The sequence below is a fragment of the Aedes aegypti genome, chromosome 1 (assembly GCF_002204515.2).
Source record: "Aedes aegypti strain LVP_AGWG chromosome 1, AaegL5.0 Primary Assembly, whole genome shotgun sequence".
Lineage (NCBI taxonomy): Eukaryota > Metazoa > Arthropoda > Insecta > Diptera > Culicidae > Aedes > Aedes aegypti.
In genome coordinates, this window is record NC_035107.1 from 168,065,171 (window position 1) to 168,083,147 (window position 17,977).

The window sequence follows — 17,977 nt, forward strand, 5'->3', positions numbered from 1 at the left end:
GGGGTTATCAAGCGATCCTTAGAGTCGGTGTTGTCTAATGGGATCAACGGTGGAATAGGTCTGGGTTTGGATTTCAAAAGTTTGGTCATCTTCCAGAATGGCCTAGCACAATCTGGGAGAGAGCGGATCTTGTTGGAAAAATCATCGTTCCTGAGGTCCACCATTCTGGCCTTGATTATTTTGGATATGCGATTGACCTCGCTTTTCAATGCAGGCAGACCAGAGCGTTGGTACTGCCTGCGTTTGGTGTTCCTTAAACGAATGAGATCTTTGGTAACACGATCGATAAAAAGGGGGTTGCTCACCTGACCAGATGCTGGTACATGCTGTTCTCGGGCCACGGAGATGGCCTCTTCGACGCTCTGCAGGTGCCGGTCGATGTCTTCAGCGGACGCCAGGGGAGCCTCGTACTGGATGTTAGCGTCGACACACCGCTGGAATTGGCCCCAGTCGACACGGTGGTAGTTGCGCCGGGTGACCCGATGCCGGTTGACCAGGGAACCAACTTCTGCCACCACCGGGTAGTGGTCCGTGCTCAGGTCCTGGTGAACGACCGGTTGGGAGATGTTGTCGGCCATGTTGGTCAGGAAGACATCAATGGTCGCATGGGCCCCGGACCGGCTCAGGCGGGTGGGTGAATCCGGGCTCAGGATGGTGTAGTGGCCTTCCTCCAGGTCCTGTTGTAGGATGAGGCCGTTCCTATTTCGCCGGGGGTTTCCTCAGGTCTCGTGCCTTGCGTTCAGATCGCCAGCCAGGATGAACTGCCCCTGCCGCCGTGTCAGTTTGACGAGGTCTTGCTTTAAGGCCGGCGATGTTCCGTCGTTGATGTTGGTTTGCTTCGGGCAGTACGCCGCGATGATCGTAATTGGGCCGATGGAGGTTTCCACCCGAACACCTACGGCCTCGATGATTTGGAGTTGAAAGCTCAGCAGCAGGGTGCAGTTGACGTTCCTCCGCAGAGCAACCGCAACGCCTCCACCTTCGGATCCGCACCGGTCAAGCCGCACGAGCCGGAAGTCGGGGATGAAGATGTTAACTTCCGGCTTGAGGTGCGTCTCCGTTATCACGGCTATGTCGATGCCTTCCTGGTCCAGGAAGGCGGACAACTCTCGGTTTTTGCTCCGGAGGGAGCAAGCGTTCCAGTTGAGGATCTTGGTGGTGGCCTCACGGGCCATATTTGGCGAGAAAGGCGAATACCACCGAGTTGGCGGCGTTGATCTGCTCCGACTTGGAACGGCAGGCGCGCAGCCGTTGGAACAAGTCCCTGGTGTACTCCAACATTTGCTCCGGAGTATACAGGGAGCCGTCGTCGGAGGGAGGAGTGCCGGGGGCACTGCGTCCAGGATTCCCCCATCCAGGAGGGGGCGCATTCTGCACCGGTGGGGCGGCGGCGGCGGCCGCGAGGCGATGCTGAACAGAAGGGGCCGGCTGGCGGGATGCTTGCCGGTGGGTTGATGGAAGCGGTGATAGATTGGGCACTTGGTACCGGGGCGTCGGGAAGTGCTCCTCAGTCATCGGTGGAGGTGGTTGGCGCTGGCGTTGCCGTCCCAGCTTCTTGGCGGATGCTTGCTGGCGGATTGCCAGAAATTCCGCACGTTTGGGGCAGTTGCGGCTGCTGCCCTCATGGTTTGCACCGCAGTTGGCGCATTTCGGTTCGGTGCCCTCCATCGGTTGGCAAGTCGTAGTGGCGTGCGCACCGGCACATTTGCCACAGCGGGGCTTCATGTGGCAGTTTCGTGTCCCGTGACCGAGCATGAGGCAGTTGCCACACTGCGTCACGTCTCGCTTCTTCGGGCGGTAGCGCTCCCATTCCACCACGATGTGGAAGAGCGCTTTCACCCTCGTCAGGCCCGCCATGGTGGTGGACCCCTTCTCCAAATGGGCCAGGTAGAGCTGGTCCCGGTGTCGTCCTCCTTGTGCTCGCCGGATGGGGAACACACTTGTCGGCTTGAGTCCAGCCGCCTTCATTTCATCGATGATGGCCTCTGGGGTGAACTCCGGTAGCCCTCGGATGAGAACTTTCAACGGCTTGCTACCGGGGGCATCGTGGGTGTAGAATTCCACCCCTTTTGCCTTCAGTAGCTTGCCGGCCTTGTCGAAGTCGGCGCCCGAAGCGCACATGATTTTGGTGCCGGTATGGCACAGCTTGAACAGCGGCCGGATGTTGTTGGCCGCTAGCTCGGATCGCAGCGCCGAGAGGTCCTTCGACGCCGTGAAGAGGGGGGGAACTTTCGCGCCCGGGGGGGCTTGGTCCACAGGCAGGGAGGCAAACTGGTTGTTTGCCAGCAACCTGCTGTATGCCGCCGGGTTGGCATCTTCATTCCTGGCTCGTTTCGGCGCGCTGGTCTGCCCGCTGTCGGCCAGCGGGGCGGGGATCGAGGCGGAGTCCGCCTTTTGCTTTCTATTACGCCGCGGTTGCTCTGCTTGCAGAGATGCCTTCTGGCTAGCCACCCCAAGGAGGTAGGTTAGCGCCGGAGAGCAGTCGCGGGAGCGGGAAATCGCAAAAAGTGCACTTCGCACACGAACGGGGAAGAATTCGAACTTGTGTCTCGCAACTCAAAAAGAACACGCAACCGCTCACAACGGCAGTTCGATTCGGAATGATGAGCCTGATGCGCTCTGCGCAATGTGGGTTACTTATATACTAACACTTTCTCTATCGTGAGATTCATTTGACAGGTGCTAGGCTCCTCCCATTACATGGAAATGACGAAACAAACAAAACAAAAACGACGGAGAGCTAACCGGGAGAAGTTTACTTAGTGTTTGATGGATGTTACTGTACTTATAACTAATATCGGAAAGGTATTGAAGTTAGACAATCATAATGGGAAAAAGGGAATGATGAGAATTGGGACAAATGGGAACAAATGGTTACTTTTCTTATTGAGTTTTAGGGAAAAGGGAAATAATCAACATAGATTTTATGACAGGGAATAACAAACAATCAAACAAGGCAAACAAAATTCAAACGTTCGGAACCGAACAGATGCTATTGGAGGAACCATAAAGCGCATGGCCACAAGAGCAAATTTAGCCAAAGAACGTGAGCATCCAATTAAAACTGCAAAAGAACAATTTGATTGGGCGAATCGCAGAAAAGAAGAAGATTTTACAAAATTATCATTTTGTTTTACTACTACTGAAGAGTACGAATTAACGGCATCAGAGCTCAGCGAGCAATATAATAACGCGAAAACGATCCAAGGAACCCAAAAATTTCACTGTTTCATTCCATTGTCAGAAAATAAAATTAAAGCAAAACTATACTCGAACTGTACTGATAATGATGCAAAAGTGTTCGATATTGTAAAAAAATTGAATAACAATAAATAAATAAATAAATGAGTATTAATAAAATGTTTTCATGATCTCATAACGCATACCCAAATTCAAAACTTTTAAAGTTTATATATAACATTTAGAAACTCATCGATCATACTCTAAAAAAAAATTCTGGTAAAAAAAAATTTATTTTCGTGTAATCTGTTAATTCATTTTAATTTATACATATATACATATACATATAATATTTATACATATACATAATATTTATACATATAATATACATAATACTAATGAATACATGAAAACGACTTGTTTAATTCACGCAAGGCCCTTAACAATAAAATCAGCAACAAACTGCGGTTCCCGTAATAATTTACACCGAAAAAAAAAATTTTTTTCTACTAAATGTGAAAATTGTGACATGTTTGAAATGTCATAACTTTTTTGTTTATTGGTTTACCATCACCAAATTTTTATGGTAGATAGCTAATATAATGGACCGTTTTCCCTCAAAAAATTACGTTGGTATTCCGATAGGGTTTTGAGATATTTGAGTTTTTGTGTCAAAAATTATGTTTTTTAATGCAAAAAAAATTTTTTTACTGTGTGTATTTTTTTTGGAATCTTTATTTAGTTGTCTAACTTTGTTTCTTTAGTTGTCTAACAATCGAACAAACCGTTTTTGCTGTGCAGCTTTTTGAATATTTTTGAACCATTTTCACATACACCCTTTTGAAAAGTTAGTCGTGACTCAACAAAGATCATAGTTTTCCAGAGGCAGTTAGTAATGCCCCAGAACCGGTTCTGGAAGTCCTGGAATCTTTGCAAGGGATGAACGATTCTCCTTCATCTCTACAAGCCTGTTATGTAATACATATATTTTATTTTCTGGCTGATCTAAAATTGGTCAAATTTCAGATAGATTCTTACCATTTAGAGGGCACATATTGGATCTGGATACCCAGGAATCCCCGGTAGAGGGGGGCGCAATTTCCTGGGAAGTGGCCACTTTTAGAATTATTCTTAAACCTTTCATGCGGCACATCAAACTTCATGATTTTGCAAAACATGTTCAATAGAACACATTTCAATGAGTTCTGACAAAATTGGCCACCTACTGGCATATTCCGGGAATGTGGTGCCCTCAGGGAAGTGGCCACTTTTAGAATAATTCTGAAACCTTTCTTGCGGCACATCAAACTTCATGATTTTGCAAAACATGTTCAATAGAACAAATTTCAATGACTTCTGACAACATTGGCCACCTACTGGCATATTCCGGGTATGTGGTGCCCCAGGGAAGTGACCACTTTTAGAATAATTCTGAATTCTTCCTTGCGACACATCAAACTTCATGGTTTCGCAAAACAAGTTCAGCAGAAGACATTTCAATGACTTCTGACAACATTGGCCACCTACTGGCATATTCCGGAAATGTGGTGCCCTCAGGGAAGTGGCTACTTTTAGAATAATTCTGAATTCTTCCTTGCGACACACCAAACTTCATGGTTTTGCAAAACAACTTCAACAGAAGACATTTCAATAACTTCTAAGAACATTGGCTACCTACTGGCATATTCCGGGAATGTGGTGCGCATACGGCTAGTTCATCACCATTTGTCAGAAAAGCGCCAGAAAGGCTGCTTTTAATAAGGAGTTTTGCAGACTTTCAAGCAGCATATCAAAATACAAATAAACTACCACAAAATTTGAAAAACACGTTTTCGGTGAGATAAAATTAGTCGCCAGCAACAGGTTCAAACTAAACATAATTGTTTCACACTAAACCGGGAATGGAGGGGAGGCAAGAACAAGGTAGAGCTCTCCTGGAGGAAGGTCGAAACCCTCCACCGGCAGAGATACCCCGACTGCGGGAAAAAGTAGAGGTAAAGTTATATTTGGGAGTATAGTCCTGAATCTTTCAGGAAACAGATGACAGTGTTGAGTGTAGTCGTATCATTGCATAGGTTATCCCGAATGCTCCCCGTTAGTCCATGGTTTCTACGATGAAATTCGTACTGAGGGCAGACGCATAGGAAATGTTCCACCTTGTTGTGTGTATTGCAAGTGGTGCAAATTCTGTGGAAAGGCAAGCCTTCCATGTTGTGCGATAAACGGGTGTATCCAGTCCGCAGTCGGGAGATGATCCGCTGTTCTTTTAATGAAATAACGTCGGTCCATGGTTGGGTATCTTGTTTGATCTACGGGGCTCAAGTATAATATCAATGTGACTGTTATGCGATTACAACTACCAGTGTGACAAAATAACTTGGTGTTTTTTTTTTCGAATTTTCTAGAACAAATCTCATAGATTTTAGTAAGTTGATCGAAAGTATTTATCATTTGATGACTCTCCAAGGTATTAACTCGCAATTGACGAAATGTCGAATGTGACAAATATGCAGTTATGGGCAGAATAACTCTATCTCTAACCACGAAATGACATCATTGCTGATATTGAGGTGACAAGAGCCAGAAATCAACAACCCAACATTGATAAAACGTGGCGCCAGGGTTTTTGTTTTGATTTTGTTGGGAGGGACAAAACATATATTTCTCGCGTACTCTGGGATAACGCCCTAAAAGCCATTGGTAACCACGTGTGTAGCTCGTTGTTTCTGAGCAAATGAATGAATAAGCATTCAAACCAACATCACTGGCCGGTAGAGAATGATCCTTCTTTCATCATAGCGCTGGTCAATAACGTGTAAATCCATTCAAATGCTCAGAAACAACGGACTACACACGTGGTTACCAATGGCTTTAAGGGCGAGATCATATGTTATGCGAGATTTATATCGTTAGGAAACATCAATAATACTAGCTGAATCGCATTGAGTACTATTAGCCTAATAATGATTAAAATGAATTTATACGCTCATTTGTCTCACAAAACATGACATGACCAGATTATAAAACTATTGATAAACAAACAACCTTTACGAAAAAAGAGCTATTTTTTCGAAATCAATTTTTTTTTTCAAATTGTTTATAAATAGTAAATTTACTGTAAATGCAATAGTTTTACTATTGAAACAATTAATTGACTGTTAAATCAATGTAATGAGTATGGATTCATATTCTAGTATCTATTGCGTAGTATTCATCTGATTCGGTTTGTCTCAAGTTCGTCGAAAATGAATTGAGTTACTACCATGGGACAGAGTTAAAATAATTTCGAATACTTTAGATAATATGTAACAACTTTTGTTCTGTAACTATCTCCAAACACGTTGTTTTAGCAGTCAAATTACACAGCGTAACAAAAATGACATTTTTACATGTCTCAAGAATCAAATTATGTGTCTCTAGTAAATTTGAGGTTGCTGAATCTGATGCCATTCTCAGAAATGTTCCAGCACGTCACAATTTTTAGCTACAGGTCGCCAAAGTTGTATAAAACACTGGTTGCATTGATGTTAACATAAAATTTAAACAATGATTTATCAAAAAAATATTATGATCTAATCTACCAAGCATGCAAAACAGGACTCGAACATTCATTTCAGATATACAGTCGAAGCTCGTTATAACGACAACTTTTATAGCGACAATAGCTCTCTGTAGCGACATTTTTCGGTCCCTTGAAACATTTTTTGGTGTTATATCTATTCCCTATAACGACTTTTCTCTATTACGACGGTCCCTTGCGATGTCGTTATAACAAGCTTCGACTGTAATTTGATTGAAATTGCACGATTAAATTGAGGTTAAATCGATTTTTTTCAACATGCTTGCAGTCTCCATACGAAATTCTTCGTTTCTCTTAGCTATATGCCAAAATACAATACTTTTCTAAACCAACAAAAAAAACTTTTGAGCATCAGAAGTATTATGAATATTGATAATAAGTATTGTTATACACATGAAGTTTGAGTTCTGAGGCAAATTAAGCAAATAAATTGCCATGCAAGCTGGAAAACTTGCATGCAAATTGGGTCCTAAAATTTTTAATGAAATCTTGTTTTTATTTAATAACACGAAAAAGCATGTTACTGTAACTACTTTAACAATTTTCCCGCTCAAATAATGGCTTTATCATGTTTAAACTTTAATTTAAAAAAAATTGGTCCATAAATGAACCTTGACACTTTTGATCATGTTTGACGTTCGCTTAGTCGACAAAAACACCACAGGGGTTTTAGTTCGACCACTGGGGTTGTTCCTATCTGACATTTCGTAAGGGACACGGAAAACAAAATACACCCAAAATTTGAGTTTAAGCCAAAGGATGTGACAAAATCTAAAAAAATGTTTTTTGGGCTTAAACTAACGGAAAACATTAGAAAATTGAGTAATCATGTGTTTTTGGCCTAAACTTAAGCGTTTGGCACTAAAATTGGGACAGGGCTTTAGGACCCTATTGGCTGAAATAGTCAAATTTAGCATTTTCAACAGCCAATATCTCAAAAACTAGACGTGCTATGATATTTCTGTAAATGGCAATGGATTCAGCAACCCTTAATTAAGTAAATAGCGGCATTCTGGTGCTTGAGACAAAATCAAAGCTGTGGGAAAGAAAGGGTTAAAATTTCATTTAGAAAAATCAACGAACATCTATTATGAAATATCTTATAAAAGGGCTTATTATATTACCAGTTCAAAATACGATTTGTAGTAGTAGTAGTATACCCATCACACTGCTCCCTTTTCGACTTACTGGCTTATGCCGCATAAGTTATGCGTCATTGAAAAGTATATTATAAATTTCATAAAATGAAAACAAATGTGGTAATCTATATAAATAAGAAAAATAAATACAAAAATGAGACAATTTTGATGTGGATGAACCGATGGATAGAAGGATTAGTCCTAGCTAAGAATTTTTGAGGATAAATTTTTAATATTGCCTAGTGGTTGACGACCGCCAACCAAAATTGTGCCAACGTTTTCAATGGCGCTTACGTTGCTTCGCCAGGTTACAAAAGTTCAAGATTGCGCATACAAGGCTTACGAGTAGTGTATCTTACCGTCTGTATCACTCGACACATTTTTTTGTTTTGTAGAGCTGGACGAAGGCTCATTGTTCAGCATCATCAACCGATTTTCTTGTTGTCGCGCTCGAGGTCTGCTAATTGCCGATGGAACTTTGAATTGTGTACGATTGTGGTGTGCTGCAGGTTTAGCATTGATGGTAGGTGCCGCCATATGATTATGATTTGTAGGATGAGGATTTGTACTTATGGTAAACGTGTTGGACCGTTCCAGTTTGTGCTTGTCGGTTATTTCAAGTCTATTAGCTTCTAGCATGCATTCTACGAAAAAAAAAAACAAAACAAAAACAAATAGTAAAAAAATAAATATAATCAAACGACATAAAAAAAATCAAGGCAGAAATGTTGAACAATGAACCCAAACTAATGATTTAATAAAATTTACAGGATGTTGTCGCTGATTTAAAAAGCAAGAACAAGCAGTTCAAGTTTGAGGGGAGAAAATGCTTACCGAATCTTCCGACGTACTAATGGAGTGACATTTTACACGTCTAAATGTATAATTGAACTAATATAAACATAGCTTAGAAAACGCTGAACAACGCATCTACGAAGCAGCATTTTATTTTATATAAACGAAAAAAATAATCGGGTAATAATTCATGAGTATTGGTATTTTCTATTTGTCTTTTAAAATAGTTTTGACTTTACTTTATGACGTCATTTTTTTAAAAGATTTTTTACAATTTTAGTATTTGTTAAGGTGAAGATGAATCGAAGCCAAACCTCAAATTTTCAAGAGCACAAATCTGGAGAACCGAACATCCGTTTGAGCAGAAAACTTAATCGATTGGTTACTTGCTGGTGATGACCAATCGATTACGTTTTAGCTCAAATGGATGTTCGGTTCTCCAGATTCGTGCTCTTGAAAATTTGGGGTTTGGCTTCGATTCATCTTCATATTAATGAAATCTGATTTTTTTACAATTTTTGGCGTTTGGCAATAAATGCGGCAAATTTGTAAAAAGTTTTATTTTCTATCTGATTGTCTGCAGTTGAACTGCTTTTTTTTGCATAAAGTCGTTTAAGAACGTTTAAAAACGTTTGATATCGGAGTTTTTATGTGATATATGGATGACTCCTTTGGTATCTGAAGTGTACAATTTTGCATTGGGGAATCAAGGAAAGGTTGTAATGTATAAATTAGAAAATATTACATAGTTAAATATTTAGTACACACGCTAGAATGTATTAATAATGTCAATGAGTAAGTTTCACACATGTACCAAGCGTTCATTGATTACGTAGCGCTAAAATCTTCCTGCGTTTACGTATGACAGCCTTTTGATCCGGAAGAATTGTTTATAAACGGCTAACAATGAATATTTGCATACATATTTGCAAAAGTTATCGAAGTTAAAACACAAAGGAGGTAAGAGAATTCTGCACAATTACGTTGAAAATCCAACATAGGAGAAATGATAGCAAACATTCTTAAATTTTTAAAATCTGTATATCAACAATTTTACATATACACAGAGGCGTCGCATGGCTTAATTATCAACCTGTGCACTTCTAATTTTGTGTCATTTTATTATTGCCATTGTTAGGTATATCTTGGATTCAAACCATTTTTTTAAGTTAATAAAAATGTGTAATCAGTGGTTACTAACCTTTGTATTCAAATATAATTTTCTTCTAGTCTTTCAGTCGATTTTTAAGATTTCAGATGCTAATCGGGTTGTTTACTTTGATTTATCAATTCAATCAACATTTTTTTTCAATTTTAACGATTTTGAATATGAAAAAAAATAGTTATGCGGGTCATCAGTGTCGATTTATAAAGCACTGGATTCTAGCTAATATTAGCTAGTAATATTGCTAGTAATATTGCAACACAGGGCTGTGATAATAACCCGTACATCTTGATATAGAATCGATACAAGATAAGTCGCATTGAGTACTTAGTGCACGTATCATGAAAAACGCTCGCTTTTAAAACACACAACGAGCGTGAAATGCTGGCAATGACGGTGGGCGCGACCGCTTTCGAATTAATTTTCAGGTTGTCATCTGATACTTGCGATGGTCAAGTACCACCGCGCTAATACTGTATGTTAAAAGAGAGGTTTTGAACCAGTATTGTAAAAAAACGCGAAAACTGAATGCCAAACTTGAAGATAACTTCCTACCGTTAGCCTTCTGAAAAATTACGTCTGCACTTCACTGAATGCTAAATCACTGATGCCGAAGGCGCGAAGGCCAAAAGAAAGCAAACAAAATGGATCTCTCTCGTGGATAGGTTTCTCTCTTCCTCCCTATCCGCACGCTCGCACTGATCGAATTGATTGATGTAGCAAAACTGTGCACCGGCCAGAGTTGACGCTTTGGCTACTTACACACTGGCATTTGTAGTGCAAAAAGCTTTCTACCACATATACAGAATCGCGTGTACAATACAAGGCAGCGCATTTCCCGGGAGAGTGCACACGTTGGTTTTCATAGTTACAGCAGCAAAGTGCAATCTTTTTTCAAAGAAGGAAAAAAATCCCGACTCATTGTCCATAAACCTACCAGAGCTGCGGCAACACACACGAGCTAAGAACAGCTTTTATAGTGATGGGTAATATGCAGAGGCGCGTGATCGGGTGGTAGCGGATCAATGAGAGAATGTGTAAGTTGAGGATCAAAGACCAGTTCTTCAACTTCAGCATAATAAACGTGCACAGCCCTCACTCCGGAAGTACTGATGACGATAAAGACGCTTTTTACGCGCAGCTCGAATGCAAGTACGATACCCAGACAACCAAAATGTACGCATAACGAAATCACCTGGAGGCTTTGTATGTGCAAAATTTCACTTATAAGATGTCGCGAAACGGCTTTCTACGAACAAAAGTGGAGGCGATATGCGTGCATATATTATGTGATGAATAATAACATACAATGCGAGTGTTTAAATATTCCACCGAACTAACCTGTGATCTTATGCGACTTAACTTATGATAACAAATGTTGATTTGACAGCTGCTACGAATTGATTCGACTTACTTTGTACGAGTGTACGAGGCGAAACAAAATGTGCAAATGAACTCAGAAAAGAAGTGTTTTATGCGAGGAAACTCATCAATTTGACGAGTTTATCCACGGTGTTTTGCGAGTTTGATATAATTAGTATCAATAAACGAGTTATAACGTGAACTTTCATGCGATTTCTGGTTGTCTGGGTAGCTTACCAAGCGTACGATATCAAAATCATCATAGGAGATCTAAACGCTTAGGTTGGCCAGGAAGAGTAAAGACCGACTATTGGAAATTTCAGCGCCCAGCGACTGACGAAAGAAAACGGCTTACGACTAATTGATTTCGCCGCCTTCTCCGCCATTATCGACATCAGGACCTATCGTAGCGCTAACAGTAGTGTTTGATCCTTCGACCTTGATGCTTGCTCCAGCGGGGGCGAGCGATGGTGGCAGGATCAAACATGTCGCGCGTCGGTCGAGTAAAGTGAAAAAGTGCCGCATTCGATTAGTTCTTTTGATCCTTCGACCTTGACGCTTGCTCCTGGGCAGTGCGTCAAGAAATCCCGTGCACAGTCGTCAGTTGTTTTCCCTCTCGGGTCGCGCGCTGGTCTGAGTGCTTTTGAATAGCCGAGCAAACGAGTGAAGCTGAAAGTGGATTGTTGCTGCTCAGTCAAGGATGACGGATCAATTGGTGAGCTTGTTTCATGCTACTATATTTCTAGTCCATAAAATAAGTATGACTGCACATTTAATCGTTACAACGGTGGGACTTAAATATTATTTTTCAACAAACTATAAATTGTTCGTCACTGTGAGTGTCGACATAAACTCTGATTCATGAATTATTTATCTTTATTTTTTTTTCAAAACACCCCTTTCTTTTTACCTTCAAGAAAAAAACTTTGAATGGTTCGACACTACAAGTGTAGACTTGCGAAAGGTTCACTTTATTCAACAAACTTTGGATGGTTCGCCACTGTAAGTGTCGGCATAAGAATAAGAGTGTTCTCTGATGTTCCAACCAATCGAGTTTTTTGTTTCTTCTCAAATAACTAAATTATAATAACACATGCTTTCGTCCTGACAGCTGTACTGCCCATAGAAGCATAACTGTCCCATATTGATTTTCGAACTAACACTTTTTTTCATCGCAACATTCATGGTTTAATATGCACTTCACTAGGCATATGAAAATTTATACACTTTGTTTGAAAATAGTGTGGAAAAATATGAAGTTTGTGCAGTCCCATATTGAAAAAATAAAGGCATAACAGTCTCTATATGAACTTTGAACCCCAATAGCAACTGCGAAACAGGAATTATGCTCAACTTTATATTTTTTACTAATCAATATTAGCAAATTGAGTATTCTGTGGGGTGAAGCTAAATGAATATTGCATTCAAAAATTTACTAGAAAATTATAACCATTTGTATGAAAACGCAAGCTTCAAACTTTGAGCGCTGTTTTCTCAATGCCTAGTAATTCCATATGGGACAGTTATGCCTTTATGGGCAGTGTAGGAATGTTACATTTAGGTATTTGTTCAACAAACTTTGAATGGTTCGTCACCTCAAGTGTCGGTATAATTTTCCTCTACATAGAAATTGTTCATATCAAATGAAAATATTATATTTGTTTATATGTCCCAAATAATTATTTATTGGTCTAATCGCTTATCGAAGTGAATCCTGTGACCCAACGATCCTCACCATTGCCAACATCCCTCCAAGTAACCTTCGTGGAGATGCAGAGGCAAACACGGTCTCAAAAAAGCAAAGGTTACACCACAGAGAAACAGACGTAACACTTAGAACAAATCTCGATCAAAATCATAGTCGCGAAATCATGTACGCCCAATGCTAAAAACACTGGCCGATGGACCAACAGGTGGCGGTAGTGTATAAACGTCAAACACGAACAAAAACGACGCGAGCGCTATGGGTGGTCGATTGACCACCTACCCAATATTTGAATCGATCGTTAAAAAGTTGGTCGATGGACAGCGATGAGAGTGTGACGTCTGTTTGTCTGTGGTTACACACTAACATTCCTTCCCCCAATCCCACCTGACTGCAAGGATGTGGCCGACGCCGTTATTGACCCTGTATAAATAGAGGCACTGAATTGTGCACACCGAGGAAGATTATGGCCAATCCCAGCCGAACTTCTAGTTGATTCTTTGTGCATTTTCACTGACTTTGGTCAATCACGGAATAGCAACCATTGATATGTGTAGTCAGTCTAAGCTAAGTTAAGCTAATCAGGACCTATCGTAGCGCTAACATCGACTCTGACCACTATATGGTGATGATTGGACTGCGCTCAAAACTCTCCGTCATTAACAACGTCCGGTACCGACGGCCGCCTCGGTATGACTCTAGGCAACCAGATGTCGCAACTGCATATACGCAGCACCTCGAGGCTGCATTACCGGAAGAGGGTGAGCTGGATGAAGCCCCTCTTGAGGACTGCTGGAGAACAGTGAAAGCAGCTGAGAGCAACGTCGGGTACGTGGGATGGAGTCGACGGAACGATTGGTTCGACGAGGAATGTGGGCAGATTCTGGAGGAGAAGAATGCAGCGCGGGTGGTCATGCTGCAGCAAGGGACCCGGCAGAACGTGGAACGTTATAGACGGAAACGTCAACAGCAGACTCGCCTCTTTCGGGGGAAAAAACGCCGCCTGGAGGAGACGGGGTGCGAGGAAATGGAACCGCTTTCCCGGTCTCAAGAAACACGTTAGTTCAAGCATTAGCTCAACGCTTCGTGAAGCGAGCCGAGCTGTGCAGGGGGAATGGGAGTATCTTGACGGACGAGCGTGACGTAATCGAAAGGTGGAAGCAGCATTTCGACGAACACTTGAATGGCGCTGAGAGCTCAGGCAATGCAGGTCGGGACAATGGAGGAAATGCCTTCTTCAGTACTGCGGGCGATGGCAACAAACCAGACCCCCCTTTGAGGGAGGTATAGGATGCCATGCACCAGCTCAAGAACAATAAAGTTGCTGGAAAGGATGGTATCGGAGCTGATCTCATAAAGATGGGCCCGGAGAGATTGACCATGACTGACTATTCGGCTGATAGGCACAATCTGGGAAATAGAACAGCTACTGGAGGAGTGGAAGGAAGGGGTAATATGCCCCATCTACAAGAAGGGCGACAAGTTAGATTGTGAGAGCTTTCGAGCAATCAGCATTCTAAATGCGGCCTACAAAGTATTACCCAGACAATCAACACGTACATATAATACAAACACGTACATATAATCAATACGTACATATAACACAATCGTCTTTTGCAGTATACGATGCTTACATGTGCATATTTTTATATATGAGATGTCGCGAAAAGGCCTTATACGTACAAAAGTGGAGGTGATATACGTGTATATTATATACGATTGAAAATGGCATACAATGGGGGAGTATAAATTTTCTTGCGCACTAATTTGTAATTGTATTCGGTTTGATTTATGATTAAAAATGTCGATTTCACAGCTGCTACGGATTGATTCGACTTATTTTGTAAACCGAAATGTACAAAAAAAAAACTCTGAAAGCAGCATTTTTTGCGAGGAAACTTATCAATCGTATGATTTCGTCGACCGTGTAGTGCGGATGTGATGAAACTTGTATGAATAAACGAGCCATTACGTATACTGTTATGCGATTTCTGGTTGTCTGGGTATCCCAGATTATCTTCCGTCGTGTGTCACCTGTAGTAAACGTGGGAAGTTATCAAGCCGGCTTCGTTGACGGTCGATCGACACGGACCAGATCTTTACTGTACGACAAATCTTCCAAAAATGTCGTGAATCCCAGGTCCCAACGCATCACCTTTTCATCGATTTCAAGGCGGCATACGATAGTATCGACCACGTAGAGCTATGGAAAATCATAGACGAGAACAGCTTTCTCGGGAAGCTCACGAGACTGATAAGAGCGACGATGGAAGGTGTGCGAAATTGTGTGAAGGTTTCAGGCGAACACTCCAGTTCGTTTGGATCCCGCCAGGGACTACGACAAGGTTATGGACTCTCGTGCCTGTTGTTCAATATTGCGCTAGAAGGTGTTATGCGGAGAGCCGGGGTACCATTTTTACGAGATCCAGACAATTTGTTTGCTTCGCGGATGATATGGACATTGTCTTGAACTTTTGAAAAGGTTGCAGATCTTTACACCCGCCTGAAACGCGAGGCAACAAAAGTTGGACTGGTGGTGAATGCGACCAAAACAAACTACATGCTAGCTGGTGGGGTCGAGCGCGACAGGGCTCGCCTAGGTAGCAGTGTTACGATAGACGGGGATACGTTCGAGGTGGTCGACGAGTTCGTCTACCTTGGATCCTTGCTGACGGCTGACAATAACGTTAGCCGTGAAATACAGAGGCGTATCATCAGTGGAAGTCGGGCCTACTATGGCCTCCACAAGAAGCTGCGGTCACACCTGCACCAAATGTTTTTTTTTTTCTTTATTAACGTGAATTTTAACACATATGGCTAGTTCTTCACTCAGTCCCGCACCAAATGCACCATGTACAAAACGCTCATAAGGCCGGCATGAAACGTGGACAATGCTCGAGGAGGACCTGCAAGCACTTGGAATCTTCGAACGTCGGGTGCTTAGGACGATCTTTGACGGTGTGCAGGAAAACGGTGTGTGGCGACGAAGGATGAACCACGAGCTCGCCCAACTCTACGGCGCACCCAGTATCCAGAAGGTGGCCAAAGCTGGAAGGATACGATGGGCAGGGCATGTTGCAAGAATGTCAGGCAGCAACCCTGCAAAGATGGTGTTCGTGTCGGACCCGCTTGGTACAAGACGGCGTGGAGCGCAGCGAGCTAGCAGTTTTGAAATTCATTACAAATACATGCTAACAGTAGTTCACTATTGTTTTCAATTTCGGCCAAACGGCATTCGGCCAAAATGGCGTTCTGCCAAATGACCCGGAACCCTTCATAATGGATTAATTAAGTATTTCTATACAGATTTTTTTTTTTGGGCGCTAGTGGTTCGCAATTACAAAACAAAGCCATGCTGAAAGTGTGTTTTTTACTGCAACTTAGAAGACTATTAGCAGATGTTACTATACCCAGATAATGAAAACAATTTCGACTTTTGTTGAAACGAGACCAGATAGGATAGGAAACTAGATAGTTAAAGGCATTTCGTACCCCTACACTTCCGTTTTTCATACTCATGTGCGAACAAATAAAAGAAAAACCAATTTGTAATTTGACTTTTTTCATTTATTCTCATTACTATATAAACGTTGAACAATAAAAACTTCAATTTAAAAGTATGCACTAACAATTATGTTATTTTTACAATCAACAAGGCTATTATGTTGATCACCTCTAGTAATACAATGGGTAATGGGGTACGAGTCCATATGAATGTTTCTGTAAGAAATTAAAAAAATAATAGATATTTGAGCAGTCATTGCAATTCTTACCTTCGATTTATGGTGTTTTCCGCCTCCGTATATAGGTATAGGAACTGGTACGATGCCTAAGGGTTGAACATGATAAGGATGTGGTGGATAATATCCAACATAAGGGGACATGTATCCATATACATATCCGTTTGCGCCAATATGCCTCAATTCTCGAGAATTTTCTTGATGTAGTACTTTGGAATCACTATTGGAACTCAAGTCACCACTAAACACTACTCCCGATAATACAAAGATTATAGTGAAGACTAGTAAGTTCTTCATGTTGATGCTTTCCGCAGCACAAACTTCTTATCTCCACGAAGATAAAAATAGTTTTGACTATAGTAGGCAGCTGTGCGGAGGTGTTTTATATTATTAATTTAACCTTCACCAGCGCTGATACAGTTGCATTGAACAGAAAGTGGTAAGTACCCAATGAAAACCAATAACTAACCATGTGTGTGCATTGATTGATTTCATACGCACAAATAGAGGCCGGTTGTGACGAAACCATTGATGTTCAGTTAATTGCAATTACTACGTCAGCTCAATAAACGCATAGCTCGCTAAGATAGGGCATGTTGTTTTAAATCATCAGCAACGAGCATACATACTAATATTGTGAGTAATCTGTTCAATGTGCAATCAGTGTTGGGAAACTCGTGAGTACTCACTGAAAACTGAAAACTCACTCGCGAGTATGAGTTGTACAGCTTGAACTCTCGCGTGAGTATACTCAGGCGTGAGTTTCAGCTGTACAACTCATACTCGTGAGTGAGTTTTAGACTAACACTTACTCACTCGTGAGTAATTTTACTCACTTGAAGTATTGTAAATATTCAAAAAGCTTGCAAATGGCCCAAATAAATCATAAGTAATATGTAAGGCTATCCTTAGGGCGTTCTTAATCAAATGGTAAGATGAAATGTTCATTCTAGGAACTATTTGATGGACCCAAAACCTTGTTTTAATATGAATTCTTACCACAAGCTGTAATTTATTTTGGGCATTGCGCTCCGTATGTTGTGTCGTAAACGCCTTTACAGTACATTACACACTGCTCGAATCAAACATAGAAGAGTGCATGCTGACGTCATGAAAAATTCTCCTTCTCTGTCCCTCTTTTATCACGCTCAATTGACTGTCTTGCTCTTTACACTCACTGCTAAAATTGTTTGGATTTTTTTATATGGACTTGACATTCACTGCTGGAATTGACATTTTTTATATGGAGTTTCAAGGTTATGTCAGGCGTGCAACGATCTATCGTTGTCTCTGTGTCAATGAACCGGTGTT

At 41.5% G+C, this 17,977-nt stretch overlaps 1 protein-coding gene across 7 annotated transcripts in view; it reads right to left on the minus strand.

The window, feature by feature from the left end:
* The window catches only part of LOC5575196 (spastin), a 182,452-nt gene that overhangs the window by 100,497 nt on the left and 63,978 nt on the right, over positions 1-17,977 (minus strand). For 6 of the 7 annotated variants that reach the window (XM_021853233.1, XM_021853223.1, XM_021853224.1 and 3 more), the window contains one exon: positions 8,259-8,543. The exons of the other annotated variant lie outside the window; for it this stretch is intronic. In XM_021853233.1, coding sequence (XP_021708925.1) covers positions 8,259-8,543 — 285 coding nt within the window. The remainder of the gene's footprint in view (positions 1-8,258; positions 8,544-17,977) is intronic. 7 annotated transcript variants of the gene reach the window in all.